General features: G+C 45.3%; 1 protein-coding gene across 1 annotated transcript in view; it reads right to left on the bottom strand.

The window, feature by feature from the left end:
- Positions 1–6,592: 6,592 nt before the first annotated feature.
- Positions 6,593–14,869, bottom strand: part of RNF115 (ring finger protein 115) — a 43,235-nt gene continuing 34,958 nt past the window's right edge. The window contains exons 8-9 of the mRNA XM_037882779.2: positions 12,236–12,351; positions 6,593–8,031 (exon numbers count right to left, since the gene is read on the bottom strand). Coding sequence (XP_037738707.1) covers positions 7,900–8,031; positions 12,236–12,351 — 248 coding nt within the window. The 3' untranslated portion in view covers positions 6,593–7,899. The remainder of the gene's footprint in view (positions 8,032–12,235; positions 12,352–14,869) is intronic.

Raw genomic sequence — 14,869 nt, 5'->3', positions numbered from 1 at the left:
AGGAGAAGAGAGAAACTGACAACATTTTGGGCTGTCAACCGCACAGAGTAATTCAACGTTTAACTATTGACTCTAATACTAATGCGTTACTAATGGAATTAATTCCACTTTAAGGCCCCTTGACATGCCAGAGTGGTATAAAAGGGCCTCAGGTGCAAATGAGAAGCTGACCCAGAGGCTTTTCGTCTGCAGTCTGTTCAGAGGTTCCTGCAATCAGCAACAAGTGATTTTCAAAATAGAAAATATGCCTTAATACTTTCCTCTTGCGGATACACTTCTTATCCATACGTGTCAAAGCACTTTACAAAGGAGGTCAGCATCATTACCTCCAATTTTACAGCTGGTGAGATGGGCACAGAGTGGGGAAGTGACTTACCCAAAATCATATAAGTCAGTGGCACAACTAAGACTAGACCCCAGGACTTGTGTCTCCTGGAAATAGCCACAGGAGTCAAATTCAGCACGACCATCTACGTCAATAAAAATGGGCCCATGTTTGCAAATGCACAAGCCACAAACTTCCCTACTAAAGGCAAATTGGTGGGATAATATTCTCCCCTCTTATTCGCTGGAGGGCCAACACCACCAGCAGAACCCTCTTAACGTAGTGCTGCCAACGCCCATGGATCCAACCGCAATTCTCGTGATATTTAATGTTTTGTTTCTTAAAGCTCCAGCTCCTGGAGTCATGTGATAGCATGAGAATCTCAGCTGTCCTTAAAAAAAAAAAAAAAAAAAAAGGTGCAGAGGAAAGCTTAAGAATGGAAACCCTGAAGGTTCCCAAATCACAAAGAACCCAACACTTTTGGGCAGTTGGTTTCCATGGATTTTTAAGCCAGTCTTGTGATTTTTTGACCGGGCATCCCCACAAAAAGCAGCCATGGTAACACAAAGTCTAGACAAGGTGATCACGTAAGATGGCTGTTTATTACAAATGCACAGACAACAACAGAACCAGGCCAAGTTGGCTCCAAAGTGCATTCTGACGCTGCCTCCCACTCTGGTTTCCCACCCCTCTTTGTCATTCCCATGTTTTAATATGGAAAGTCAGTAAGAATGAACAAGCTCTTTTGCAGAGTGTAAACATGGTTACACAACTAACTGATCTCAATGATTACACATTTAAATCATTAAATAAAGACAAGGCAAAACCCCTAATTGATAGCATTTCTCAAGATTCTTTCCCTATCCCTTTGGGTACCATATAAACCAAAAGTTACCAGATCAGGGTTTCCTCTTTCCTAGAGGCTTCTGAAGTTGGCTACACCAGGCTTTGCCATCAATTTATACTGTGGTTTCAGGTGAAACAAGCGGGGAATATAATCCAAAGCAGCAGTCTGATGGCTCCTTAGTTCTAAACTGACAGCTGAAATCAACAAAATTCAAACATGAAATAAGATGCACATTGTTAAGAGTAATTGACTACTGGAACAGTTTCTCAAGCGACATGGTGGATTCTCCATCACTTGGAGTCAGCCTGAGATATCCAGTATTGATACACAGATGCTCTAGTTCAACTACAAGTTATTGGGCTCAGTGCAGGAAACAGAGTGAAATTCTACAGTCTGTGTTACAGAATCATAGAAATGTCAGGCTAGAAGGGACCTCGAGAGGTCATCAAGTCCAGCCCCCTGCACTGAGGCAGTAGGAGGTAAACCTAGACCATCCCTGACAGGACTTTGTCCAACCTGTTCTTAAAAACCGCCCATGACGGGGACTCCAGTTCTCTTGGAAGCCTTAACTACACTTAAGAGTTAGAAAGTTTTCCCTAATATCTAACCTAAATCTCCCTTGCTGCAAATTAAGCCCATTACTTCTTGTTCTACCTTCAACGGAGATGGAGAACAGATTCCCCGTTCTCTTCATGACAGCCCTTAACATATTTGAAGACTTATCAGATCCCACCGCAGTCTTCTTTTCTCAAGACTAAACATGCCCAGATTTTTTTTAGTCTTTCCTCCTAGGCTAGCTTTTCTAAATTGTTTACCATTTTTGTTATTCAGGTCAGTCTAGATCATTGATACTCAGACCTCATTGGTCCAGGAGCCAAATTAGCAATCAACAGTACCCAACAGAGCTGCAGTAGTGTGAATTCAATGGTTCATTTGTGTATGTTTTACTATTTTTATGTATTATTCTCAAAGCAAAATGATTGACCAAGTATTATTTTATCAACTACAACTGGTTAACAACATAGGAAAAGCCTCCTGATTGGTTAATCACTTAGATTTAATTATTAACTAGCCACCCAGTGTCTTAATATCACGTGCTGCAAAGAGGCTCCCAAGCCTCAGTCTGAGCATCGCTGGTTCTAGATTATTATACTGGTCCCTTCTAGTCTTAAATTGACAGCCAATATTTTCTCAAGTGAGTAGCGATTTGGGGCACTTCTATTTCCGGGTTCTCAATTTGAGGTGCCTGAGAGGAGCCTGGATTTTCAGGGAGATAGGGAAGGAAGGGTTCTGCACTTTCTTAAAATTAGGGCTCTTTTTAAGGTGTCTAAGGTGAGGCTTCCCAAAAATGGAGGCACCCCACATTACCAGTCACGTTTGATTTCTGTATTACAACTGTGCTGCAACATTTAATGAAGATTGTGTTTCTTTTGCAGTGGGATTTAGATCTTGGGCCTGGACTACACTTAAAACTTCTGTCAGCTGACCTAGGTTTTACGTGTAGATGCAGGCAGGTGGACGGACGAATATTTCCATCGACCACTGCTACGCTGACGGAAAAACCCCTGCCGTGGCTTGAGGTTGTGTCTATACTATGGAGGCTATAGCAGCATAGGTGTGACGGTGTTACAGCCCCCTAGTGCGGACATGACCTTGGTCATAAAAATGTATTCACAATATAGCCCGCTTCCCCACCAGGGAGTCGTTAATTACGGACCAAACATAGGCTCATTCTCTGCCCCTACCTCCAATAACTTTACCCTCTGAGTTAGCTGTAGGATGGATCAATTAATCATCCTTCCATTATCCCACCCCTTCCAACACACATACACCACGCAGTCCACGTGCCCCCTTTCACCAAATTTCCTTTGCATTCAGTGTGTTAGAACCACCATTATCTAAACAGCTTGTGAATAAGCTCAGTCTGGCTTTCTCCTTTCCCTTTTAAATTATTCAACGTCAATGCTTCAAGCAAACAAACGTCTGTCTCTTTCTTGAACAGCTGCTTCTGGAGGCCTGTGAAATTCATCAATGAGCAGAGGGAGGAATGGAGAAATAAATGGTCAGGATTACCCAAAAGATTCACACTATTAATACTGTTATAGAACGAGGTGAACCAGAGAGCCATTCTGCTCTCAGTTCCAGCAGTGCAAAGCCGTAATCATTCAATCGAAGTCAGCGGAGTTAGCCCCTCTTTACACAACCCTGTATCTAAGGATACAATTTGGCCTTTCATTGCCACAAGACAGACCAATTCTACTGAGCTCACTTTAACACAACACAGATAATTTAAACCCTTCTGCCTTTTGTGTCACCTATGTGAGGATGCAGGCACGCTGCAGCACTTAAAAAAAAAAAATCACTAAAGACATGGGAGTGGGTGGAACAATCCAAGCAGTTTCTGTACACAGAGAAGAGCTGACAGGTAGATCTGCAGTCAAGGTGAAATGGGAAGCAAAACATTTTGAAGTGCCTGTGTGTCTTTGACAAACACTCAGAAGCAGAGATGCAATTATCCCCCTTTCAACAAATACTACCAGTCAAAACCAACAGGTGCTCTTGCCCACACAACCCGATTGTGAACAGTCATACAAAGAGCAGTACCAGTGTCCCTTATAGACTTCTCCTGTGACACAGCTGACAGAGGTTAATTGCAGGTACTAAACAGCCAGATGTACGGAAGAGCTCACCTCCCATGTAAGCACCGAAGTAAGTGGCCAGGCATTCAGTAGGACTTTGTGCGTTGAGTGCCAAACATTCTGAAAATTTGGCCTCATAAGTCTGGCCTAGTCAGATCCCCAGTCAAGGGGAGTCGAGTCTTAACTGAAGGCACTTAGCACATCGCTTGTGTCAGTTGTGACACATCCACATGGCAGCTGATTGGGCAGAAAACATGGGTGACTTGTCTGTGAAATCAGAACTAAACCAGGAAAACACACACACACACACACTAAAAGAATACTCCACAACATTGACATTAAGCTGCGTGAGCCATCGGAAATCCACCCACCCAACTTAACAGCCACCATGATTAAGGTGCAGATTTAGAGCTGCTGTGCCGGATTTCTGTATTACAACTGTGCTGACAAGTAGCAACTAGGTGACTGAAGTAGCAAACAATGTCTGGAAGTGCCAGAAATAGAAGATGAGAAAGACTGGAGAACATATCAAGATACCATCTGGTTAGGTTGCAAGAGGTTAAACAACATCAGTCTGCCTGGCTGGGGATTAATTTCTTATTTTAAAATCAGAGCTTGATTTCAACGTAATACCCAGCAATTTTCAGTGATTGAAGGTTTCAGGAACGAGAGAGACTGAATATCAAGTCTAGAGGGTGTGTAGTTGGCAGGGAGATGTATTTGCAGGGGATTATGCTTTAGCATACAGCACCATCAAGTGAGAAATTAGGTCCCACGACGCGACGGGAGATTCAGAGATGCCTTTGCAAAAACCAAAACAAGCCTCCTGTGACAGAGAACAGTCACGTTGCTTAATGCATGACTGGAAGGTGCTCGGATGCGACAGTGATGAGGGCGGTCTAAGAACACAGAGAATAGAATAGAATAGACTCCACAGCGTGAATTTCCTACTGCTTCCTCCCACCACCAATATACTTTTAGGTTGAAAAAAGGGCAAGTGGTAGGTTTATACAATGCTTAGAATAACTGGGTCCCAACCTAGCTGGATCCTAGGCATTAGCACAACAGTTTAATAATAATAAACCAAATGTTCGTCTCCTCTGCTACCTCCCAGAACGGAAGTTTATTCATTAAAGGCCCTCACAGGCCATACGAATCACTCATAGAAACCCTCCTGTATCCCAGCCTCTCTCCCCCCCAACAATTTAAGCCCCAACCACACTAGGATAAGAACCAGTAGCAGTACCAATTGCATTTCCCTGAGCAGTGGCACAAGGGGCTGTCTGAGATTCAGTCCGCACACACTTGTCCCTTAGGGAATTCATCGCTGTAAGGGCCTAACACGGCTCTCGAGCGTGCACACACACACATAATCATCGCTGGCCAGGGAAGTAGTATTCCAATCTTGATAACTTCCACTAGTGCTGCAGCTTCAGCTTCTCCCGAGAGGCTCTAAAAGGGGACTTTGCAGCTCCCGGTTCCCCATCTCGAGGCTCCCATTGATTTCAGTATGCTTCGGATCAGCCCTGTTTATAGCCAGGAAGATAAACCATCCTCGCCCAGCAGGAGATCCCCTTGTGTGGACGGCGCCGAACAATTCAACGCACAGTATGGGCGGCGTGCTAGACCCTCCGGACTGAGCTGTGGGGCACGTTCTGGGATCGGGTGGGGAAGAGGGGTGCCGAGGTCAGCCTGTGCTGGGGGCGGGGCTTCCTAGAGCAGGCAACGCTTAGGAAAATTCTACTGCATCCTGACGATCTAGGTGCGAGCAGCGAGACGGTCCCAATCTTAACCAGGGGGAATCAGCCACTCCCCGGCATTCAGTGGGCTCTGTTGGACCAAGATCAGTGCTTCATTTGTGCCAGGGCCGAGCCCTGCAACTCTAGGCTCGGCAGTTCATAGCCCTGGCACCTCCGGCCTTGCTGTGTCAGTTATGAAAGTAAAAAACGATTCCTTGAGCCTTGGTACCTCTTTCATTAGAAATTAAACCCTGACCAGGATGCAAGCTCCAAAGTAGAGTCCCATCCGCAAGAACACCCTGCCGGGAGCCCCACCCCCATCCTGTTCAAACTTGGGGCTATCTGCTTCAGTGCCTCAAATCTCGACTCAGCGCGCTCTGCAATGGTATTCCGGAGCTAGGCTTAACCACGGTGTCCGCTAGGATTGTTCCACTGGGCCCTGCGACCAGGGCACAGCTTTCTAACCAACACAATCAATACCCAAAGTATCCAGTGCCCGAGCGCCATTCTCACAAGCGACCTAGGTGCCTCAGAGCTGAAGTCCCGCTGACTTTCAATAGGACAGGTCAAGATTTTCAAAAGCGACGAGTAACTCCGGGTGCCTCAATTGCGCAACACCTGGAGGGGGCCCAAATTTTCAAAAAGTGCTATGGCCCGACTCTCTGAAAAATCAGGCCCCTTTAAGGTGCCTCCAAGTTGGCTACCCAAAGCCACTAGTGACCCTGGAAACCCTTGGTCATGAGATCCCAGGTCACTTTGGAAAACAAGATTTAGGTGCTTTTATAATTTTACCTTAAGTCTGGTACTTTGCAATTCAGAATATGTGTCAGTTTCCAGAAACCCGTAGCAGTCTTTCCCCCGACTCCCAACGGTCCTGGATTAAGCCCTTAACATGAAGAACCCCTTTAAGCTAGACCCTATGTTCTTTAATAAAGAAGTGGCAACACTCCTGCCTATTTTGTCTCCGGTTATTCTTTTGGTACCTTTCAAAATCCCTCATCCACCCCTGCAAGTCCCCCAGCAATCCTCTCAACATTTGATCTTCTTTAGAAAGGCCTTTATTTGACTTTATAGCAAACGAAACACTAGTTTAAATCAAGTGTACCTGGTACACTGTTACAGCAATGAAGTGGCAACAAGTTTAGACGCGACCTACCCTCTCCTTTCCCCCTTCCTCCGGGCTGATCCACTGATTTAACACTGCCACAGGTGGGTTAGTGGGCATTTTACGCTCAAACATGATTTGGACGATAAAAACAAGAGCTAAACATGGATGAAATGTTACAGAAGTGAAAAAAAAAAAAAAAAGAGTCTCTTAATGTTATCGGTCTAGGAGAATTAAGATTTCATGTTAAACACTGAAGAATCAGCCATTAAAACAGTTATGCACAGTTAAGTCTGTTTACCTGAAGGATGCCTTAAAGTGGTCCATATGATACAAGTCAGTTAAGGATCCTATATGAATTACTGTCCAGATGGGTTTAAAAAAAAAAAAATTTTCCAAACAACCCGTTTTGGACAAACCTGGGAACATCGGCACATGGATAAAAACTAGAAAAAATCAGGTCATGAGACAAAAATGTTCTGTGCATGCCTGCTCCCCAGAATCCTGGATGACTGCATCTCCCAGCCCAAAATCACCCCTCACAGAAAAGCCATGGGCAAGACATTTTGATCCAAAGAGATTCTTCATCCTCTTTTATCTTATAAATTCTCACTCCCACCCCCGTAAGTAACCTAGAACACTGTGTGTATTTCACTTGAATTCAAGAGAAGAGGTAAACACTGATGGATTCAATTTCACCCACTCTGTTTTAGGGGAGCGGAATGGGGTGAGGGAGATGTGTCAAAATCCTTGTTTGCATCCCTTAGCAGCTGCTCCCATCTAATCAAATACGTTACCAAGCGGGAGTATTCCCCCCTGCCCCAAACTTCTCCATGACATTTTATCTAGGAACAGTGAGGGTAAGGTGGGGGGAATTCCATCTCAATGTTGAACGTTGCCTGACAGCGCTCAGGACCCCAGTGAGCCTGTAGAGATGGAAATGCTCCCTTCCTCACACACTTTGAAAGAACCACGTTAATTAAGGTTTCACAAGTATAAAAATCAAACCACTCACTCAAAGACTCTGAATTCAGGACTAAAGAGGCAATTCTGATGGAGATGCGATTTGCTCGGAGATGCACGTTTAAGTTTTGGAAAGGGACAGCACTCGTTGCAGTAATATTATGGGTTGGGTTCCCTCCCCTATATTTCCTGCTACTCTTTTTTTGTTGGTTTTAATTATAATACAATTTACAACTGTAGTAAGAATACTACGGCCACAGCCCCCGGGAAGCCCTCAAGCTTCAGAAAGTCCATCGATCGTGTAACTGGCTTTCGCTGCTAAAGCTGTTACTTGCTGAGGCTTCCGGGTTCTGTGTTTGCCGAGTGGAATCCTCGCCATTTAAGCTCTTTCTGCAGACTGGACACGTGTCGTGCTGAAACAGAAACAGGAATGTACAGTGAAGGCCCATCCCCAGAACCTTGGTAACCAGTTAGCAACCGCTGCTTATAGAGCAACTTTCCGTCCCACAAGCGTTTTATGTGTAGTACTTGGAGGAATTCCTGTCACCTACCATCAAAATGCAGCCACCTCTGGGTTAGCACACGGCAGCTGATTTAGCAATGCCAAGCAATGTTATACCTAGGCTTGGCAGGATTCAATTTTAAATCGGTAGCTGTTGATAAATGTTGATTTCAACTGACACACTTAAGTGGTCACTGGCCCTGCTGGGAGCCCTCTGCAGCCCTGCTGTCACAAGAGTGACCAAGCGGGGCCATGACAGCAGAGCTGCAGCGGTCTCCCCAAGCTGCCTCAGGACTGGCAGAGCAGGGTAGAGCAGACACGCCAGGACTGCAAGCAGGACAACGAGCACCCAGCTGCAGGTGGGAGGTGGCCCCGCTGCTGAATGGCTCCTGTGGCAGTGCAGGGAGCCCCTTGACGGCACGGCTTCAGAGATCTGTCACCAGCCCACAGCTGTGCAGGGAGCCCTGTGCAGCCCCATTGTTCCAGCCCCGCTCGCTCACTCACCAGCCAGGAGTGTGGGAGCAGACTCAGGGCACGATCTGTTCAGCAGCTGGGGGTTTGTCTTCCTCCTTACAGTCCTGGGTGGGGATCTCTGCTCTGCCTGGCCAGGAAAATTGCAGCCTCCCCCACACCTTGTGGCCTGGTCTCTCGAGCCCCTTGGCAGTCCAGGACCTCCCTCCTCCCCACCACTGTCAGTGCTGCCCAAACCCTAACCCCAACCCTATCCCCAAAATTATCAAAATAAAAACAGCTAAAAATAGAAAAAAAAATCCTAATAAAAAATATAAAAATTGTCAAATTATAAAAAAAAAAAAAAAAAAAAAAATCAAATTCTGCCAATCCTAGTTATCCAGTAGTTTAGAAAAGTGGGGAAAGACCTCAGCGTCCAGTTGAAACGGCAGGAGATGGGGTGGGGGGAATTTAGACCTTTGCAAAGTGCTTTTTGGAGATCTATGGATGAAAAGCGCGACACAAGAGTTAGGGATTCTAACTATTCCATAAGTGGAATGTGGTGACCCACAGCGGAACGTGGAGAGAGTACACGGGTTAACGCTCCTACTCTTGTGAATAGCGCTGTTGAGTCTCAGGGAAAAGAAGCGATGAGGGCCTTATCTGAAAGACCCAAACAATATGCTGGGGCAAGGTTTCAACACAGACTCAGAGGAAAGAGCATCCCCTTCTAACCAACACCATTTCATTCCGCCCTGGCGGTCTCCCAGCCGAGAGCTAACCAAATACACCTCTGCTTAGCTCAGAGCTGTTGAAATCACAGTCCAACAGGACTGCCAGTTGTTTGGCCAATGTAATGTAACTATTAACCAGTAGCTAGCATCATCTTTGTTTGCTGTTTTAATAATTGATTACAAAGGCCTGATGAATGTATCTTAAATTAACTGGTGACACATTTCGCACAGTGCAAGAATGAAGACATGATAGAAATGTAGTCAGACATTCCTAAAGAGAAGGGTTTTTTAATAAAAGTTACTCATGCTTTTTAAAAGCAGATTATACATAACTATCTTGTAATCAAGTGCTTTAACAACTTGGCTACATAGGAAAGAAGAGTGGACAAACAGTGACAATGGAAACATTTCACTGGAAAACATGGCAGCACTGAATCAACATTTGCTACCAATGCAGTATTTGAAGCTCTCTTCGACTGGGGCTTCAAGCCCTGAATAAATGGAAAAACTAACACTGATGAAGGAAGGCAACACTGCCACATTTAGCAAGGAAGGATGGTGGAGTGGTTAAAGGCATTAGCACTTTACAAAGAAGGGCTGAATTCACAGATCAATCTAAAGCCAAATGGCGGGAATACTTGCCTTCAAGTGCTTCACTGAGATTAATAAAGGCTTCCCAGCTTGCAGTGTGGGGATTAATATGAGAATTGAAAAGTTGGATAAGGAACTGGTTAAAGGGGAGAAACACAGCGGATCATACTGAAAGGTGAACCATCAGGCTGGAGGGAGGTTACTAGTGGCGTTCCTCAGGGATCGGTCTGGGGACCAATCTTACTTAACATTTTTATTACTGACCTTGGCACAAAAATAAAATTTGCAGATGACACAAAGTTGGAAGGTCTAGCCAAGATGCAGGAGGGCCGGAATATCCTACAAGATGATCTGGACGACCTTGTAAACTGGAGTAATAGAAATGGGATGAAATTTAATAGTGCAAAGTGCAAGGTCATGAATTTAGGGACTAAGAAGAAAAAGTTTTGCTATAGGCTGAGGACTTATCAGTTGGAAGAAACAGAGGAGGTGAAAGACCTGGGTGTATTGGTTGATCACAGGATGACTAGGAGCCAGCAATGTGATGTGGCTGTGAAAAGGGCTACTGCAGTCCTAGGATGCATCAGGTGAGGTATTTCCGGTAGAGACAGGGAAGCGTTAGTACCATTAAACAAGGCCCCAAGGAGAGCTCATCTGGAATACTGTGTGCAATTCTGGTCTCCCATGTTTAAGAAAGATGAATTCAAACTGGAACAGCTGCAAAGAAGGGAGACTAGGATGATCCAAGGAATGGAAAACCTGCCTTATGAGAGGAGACTCAAAGAGCTTGGCTTGTTTAGCCTGACCAAAAGAAGGGTGAAGGGAGATACGATTATGTCTCTGATGTATTTATAGAGAGCAAATACCAAGGAGGGAGGGGAGCTATTTAAGTTAAGACCAGTGTTGACACAAGAACAAATGGATATAAACCAGCCATCAACAAGTTTAGGCTTGAACTTAGATGAAGGTTTCTAACCATCAGAGGAATGAAGTTCTGGAACAGCCTTCCAAGGGAAGCAGTGGGGGAAGAAGGGGGGAAACCTAACTGGCTTCAAGACCGAGCTTGATAAGTGCATGGCGGGGATGGTAGGAGGAGACTGCCTACAATGGCATGTAGCCAATCTACGAATGCTAGCAGCAACGATCTCCAATGGCTGGTGATAGGACACTAGATGGGGAGAACTCTGAGTTACTGCAGAGAATTCTTTCCCAGGTGTCTGGCTGGTGGGTCTTGCCCACATGCTCAGGCTCTAACCAATTGTCAGATTTGGGGTCAGGAAGAAAATTCCCCTTGGGTCAAACTGGCAGAGACCTTGGGGGGTTTCGCCTTCCTCTGCAGCATGTGGGCTGGGTCACTTGCAGGTTTAAATTAGTGTAAATGGTGGTTTCTCCGTAACTTGAAGTCTTTAAATCATGGTTTGAGGGCTTCAGTGATTCAGCCAGAGGTTAGGGGTCTATAACAGGCGTAGGTGGGTGAGGTTCTGTGGCCTGCGACGTTCAGGAGGTCAGACTAGATGATCATGACAGTCCCTTCTGACCTTAAAGTCGATGAGGTAAGTTCTCTCCATTTGGCAAGTGGGAAAACTGAGGCAGAAAGGTGCAGGGAGTAAGCGCTGCTCACAAAGGAACTCAGGCCTAAGCCAGGCTTCCTTCTACAGGATCTTCTTAGAGTTGGATTACAGGTGGTGGAGACAGATATTCTGTGCATTAGGCAGGCCCTGTGCTGCTTTGTGAGCTTCCCTCACTCTCTGCCTCTGCACGCTCAGGCCTGCCAGGAGGAGTGAAGGAAGGTCAATCAACATGATTCATTCATTCCATGATATCAGGATGATAATCGGGGGGGGGGGGGGGGGGGGGGGGAGGGAGGAAGAGAGGGGGAGTTTTCAAGTGGACACTTCCCACTAGGACAGAGACCCCAGCTTGTTTCACATGTAACAGCCAACTGTCAGATGGTACAAGTTGGGGCTACTGCTAACACCGGCAGGATCTGACCTGGCGACTTAGAGATAAAAAGCATCATAAATCCATTAGTAATTTCTCCAAGTCTCCACTTGGCTTCAGCCTGAAGGACAGCGTTAGAACAGATGCATTTCAAAGGCTGGATGATTAATATTATGGTGTCATGAAATGAAAGAGCCTTGGATTTAAGTGGCAGGTCATGTGGCCAACGCACTACACGCATTAGCGTGTAGCTCAGGCCTGAGGTACGAGACAGCAAGGAGCAGTCAGTATTAGCAGTGTGTGTGTGTGTGTGTGTGTGTGTGTGTGTGTGTGTGTGTGTGTGTGTGTGTGTGTGTGTGTGTGTGTGTGTGTGTGTGAGAGAGACACACACGCACTTACCAGTTCTAACCATGGCACGATGCAGTTGCTGTGGAAGAAGTGATTGCACGGTAACTGTCGGACCTGCTCCGTTACTGTATAGTCTTCTTTACACACAGGACACTCCAAACCTGTATCTGCAGGATAGATTCATACAGGGGATGGGTTAGAATGCTGGACACAGCAGAGCCCTGTTTGCACAGCCTTAATCTACACGGGGCCCAATTACAACAGCCCAGCCCATACCAAAATGGGGCACCCAGTGCCGCATTCACCTACTCATCTCAGTTGATTTCTCCCAGAGGGATGCAGACAGGAGGCCTTGAGCTGGAGAATAGTGATCAGCTGTTGAAGAGGTGCAAGGCTGAGTTTGCAGACGTCAGGAAATCCTGGAGTATGGACTGGTTTTTTGTTTAGGTCTCCCGTGCATGGCACAATAAGGAGATACATTTTATGCAGCATGCCCTACCCAGTGCTGAAGGGCGACCGACAGTAATTCAGAACAGATACTGGACACCCGCCACTGATAAACAGAGAATAAACGTGGGTGCGGGGGATTCAGCACAGGAAAGGGGAGAGGAATGGTCCTATAGACAGGGAGGAGTAGTTTAGAACTAGGGAAGGAGGGTCTGAGCTGGACAGTGCTTTCTAGTTCTGTCAATGGGATTACTCCTCACAGGAGTGAAGTTACCCAGTGTTCGCAGGATTGAGCCCTAGGGCAGTAAATTTCTCATTTCTAAAATGCCTTTGCCATTATTTTATTGACGTTTTTATGGCCTTGGCTAGTCCATTTTCAAATGTTACTTTTATTATAACTAAAAAAAAAAGTTAATAGTTACTGTTTCCTGATGGCTGGACTCCAGTACATACATGGGAAGGGAGAACATTCAGCTACTTTAATGGCTTACAGTCCGCTTTATATTTGATGTTGGGGCCACAATGGACCTTTTTTACATAGTTAATGCTCTGCAAAGTGCTATATAGGGGCTTGGGGACTATACAGCCTATAGTGGATGCTAACATTTACCAGGCTGGACACAAAAGATGACCGATAATGAAAATCAAACTAAGGGCATTTTACGTGTCTATTAATAAACTCACTCGCGTAGGACAGTGAGAACACCATCAACACAAGAACTAGGGGTCACCCAATGAAATTAAAACAAACATAAGAAAGTATTTCTTCACCCAACGCACAGTCAACCTGTGGAACTCATTGCCAGGGGATGTTGTAAAGGCCAAAACTATAACAGAGTTAAAAAAAAGAACAAGGTAAGTTCATGGAGGATAGGTCCATCAATGGCTATTAGCCAAAATGGTCAGGGATGCAACTCCATGCTCTGAGTGTCCCTAGCCTCTGCCAAAAACTGAGAGCGGATGACGGGATGGATCGCTCACAATTACTTGTTCTCTTAATTCCCTCTGAAGCACCTGGCATTGACCACTGTTAGAAGACAGGATACTGGGCTAGATGGACCATTGATCTGACCCAGTTATGGCCGTTCTTATGTTAATTTTGCAATGCTGCTATAGAATTAGGATTAGTGATTCTTCCTCCCCAGGAAAAGAGCATGTTGGCTACATAGCAATCCCAGTTTGTACACGGAGAGCTGCTTTCCCGTCACCATTAGTACTGCACTGACACTGCAACTCCAGCACCAACACATTTCCTAGCGCGTATCCTTTGCCAGCAGAGACACTGAACCTGCCACATTAATTCCCAACTCCGTTGCCAGGTAGCACAACAGATGCTCAGCTAGCTCACAGACACAGGGCAAACTCTGCTGTTGCTTTGCATGAGATATTACAATATGGAGATACACGCTCCTCTTCATTCTCCATAAATGAGAATAAAACTCGTGCATATAAAAAGATCCAGACAAAAACAGATACCATGGAAACAGATTTTTTTTTTTGTAAATGAAACAGTGTAAAAATCAAACAATTTTAGTTTCAGGGAACACATTAGCTTATAGGGGAAAAAAGAATCCAGACTGCAACTTTGTGTCACACACGTCTGTAAACACACTAAAAAAAAAAAAATTAAAAAAAAAAAAAACAAACCTTGCTGAGCCAACCGTGAGCACTCAAGAAACACACACAATTCTTCGCTGTCAGTTATGTCAAAGGAACCTGTGATCTTTACACCCACATTTTAAAGAGGATTTAGGAGCAGTTCAGTAGGAATCTGTTCAGAGTTGTATTTACCAGCCATAGCTAAGAAAGGAGAAGCAACATGCAACCCCCCTTTGTATTTATCTGATAAGCAGAAGGAGGTAGCAACAAACATAAATAGAAGGAGGTAAGTCAAATGTAAAGCAGCAACAGCTCAAACAAACAAAAGGTGTGTTTCTGATGACTGGATAAATGCAACATACCACATGCATTATGCATGCCACAATCAGTCCGAAGCCTTGACCTTACCAACTAATGCCTGCTACTCATTCAGTTCAGACCATTTTAGCTTTTGGGAGGGCAATTGAGACAAGGGATCAAAGCAGACCCATCTCCAGAGTCAGGGTAGCCCGAGTTGTCAGCAGCATTTGAGAGCAGAACCTCCAGAGCTAAAAATCACAACCCCTCATTGCTTGAGCTGAGTGACTCATCTCGATGGTGGACCAGATGTTAGAGCGTGCACACAACACACAACTGAAT

Source organism: Chelonia mydas, chromosome 24 (assembly GCF_015237465.2).
Source record: "Chelonia mydas isolate rCheMyd1 chromosome 24, rCheMyd1.pri.v2, whole genome shotgun sequence".
Classification (NCBI taxonomy): Eukaryota; Metazoa; Chordata; order Testudines; family Cheloniidae; genus Chelonia; species Chelonia mydas.
This window is presented reverse-complemented; position numbering and strand designations above follow the sequence as displayed.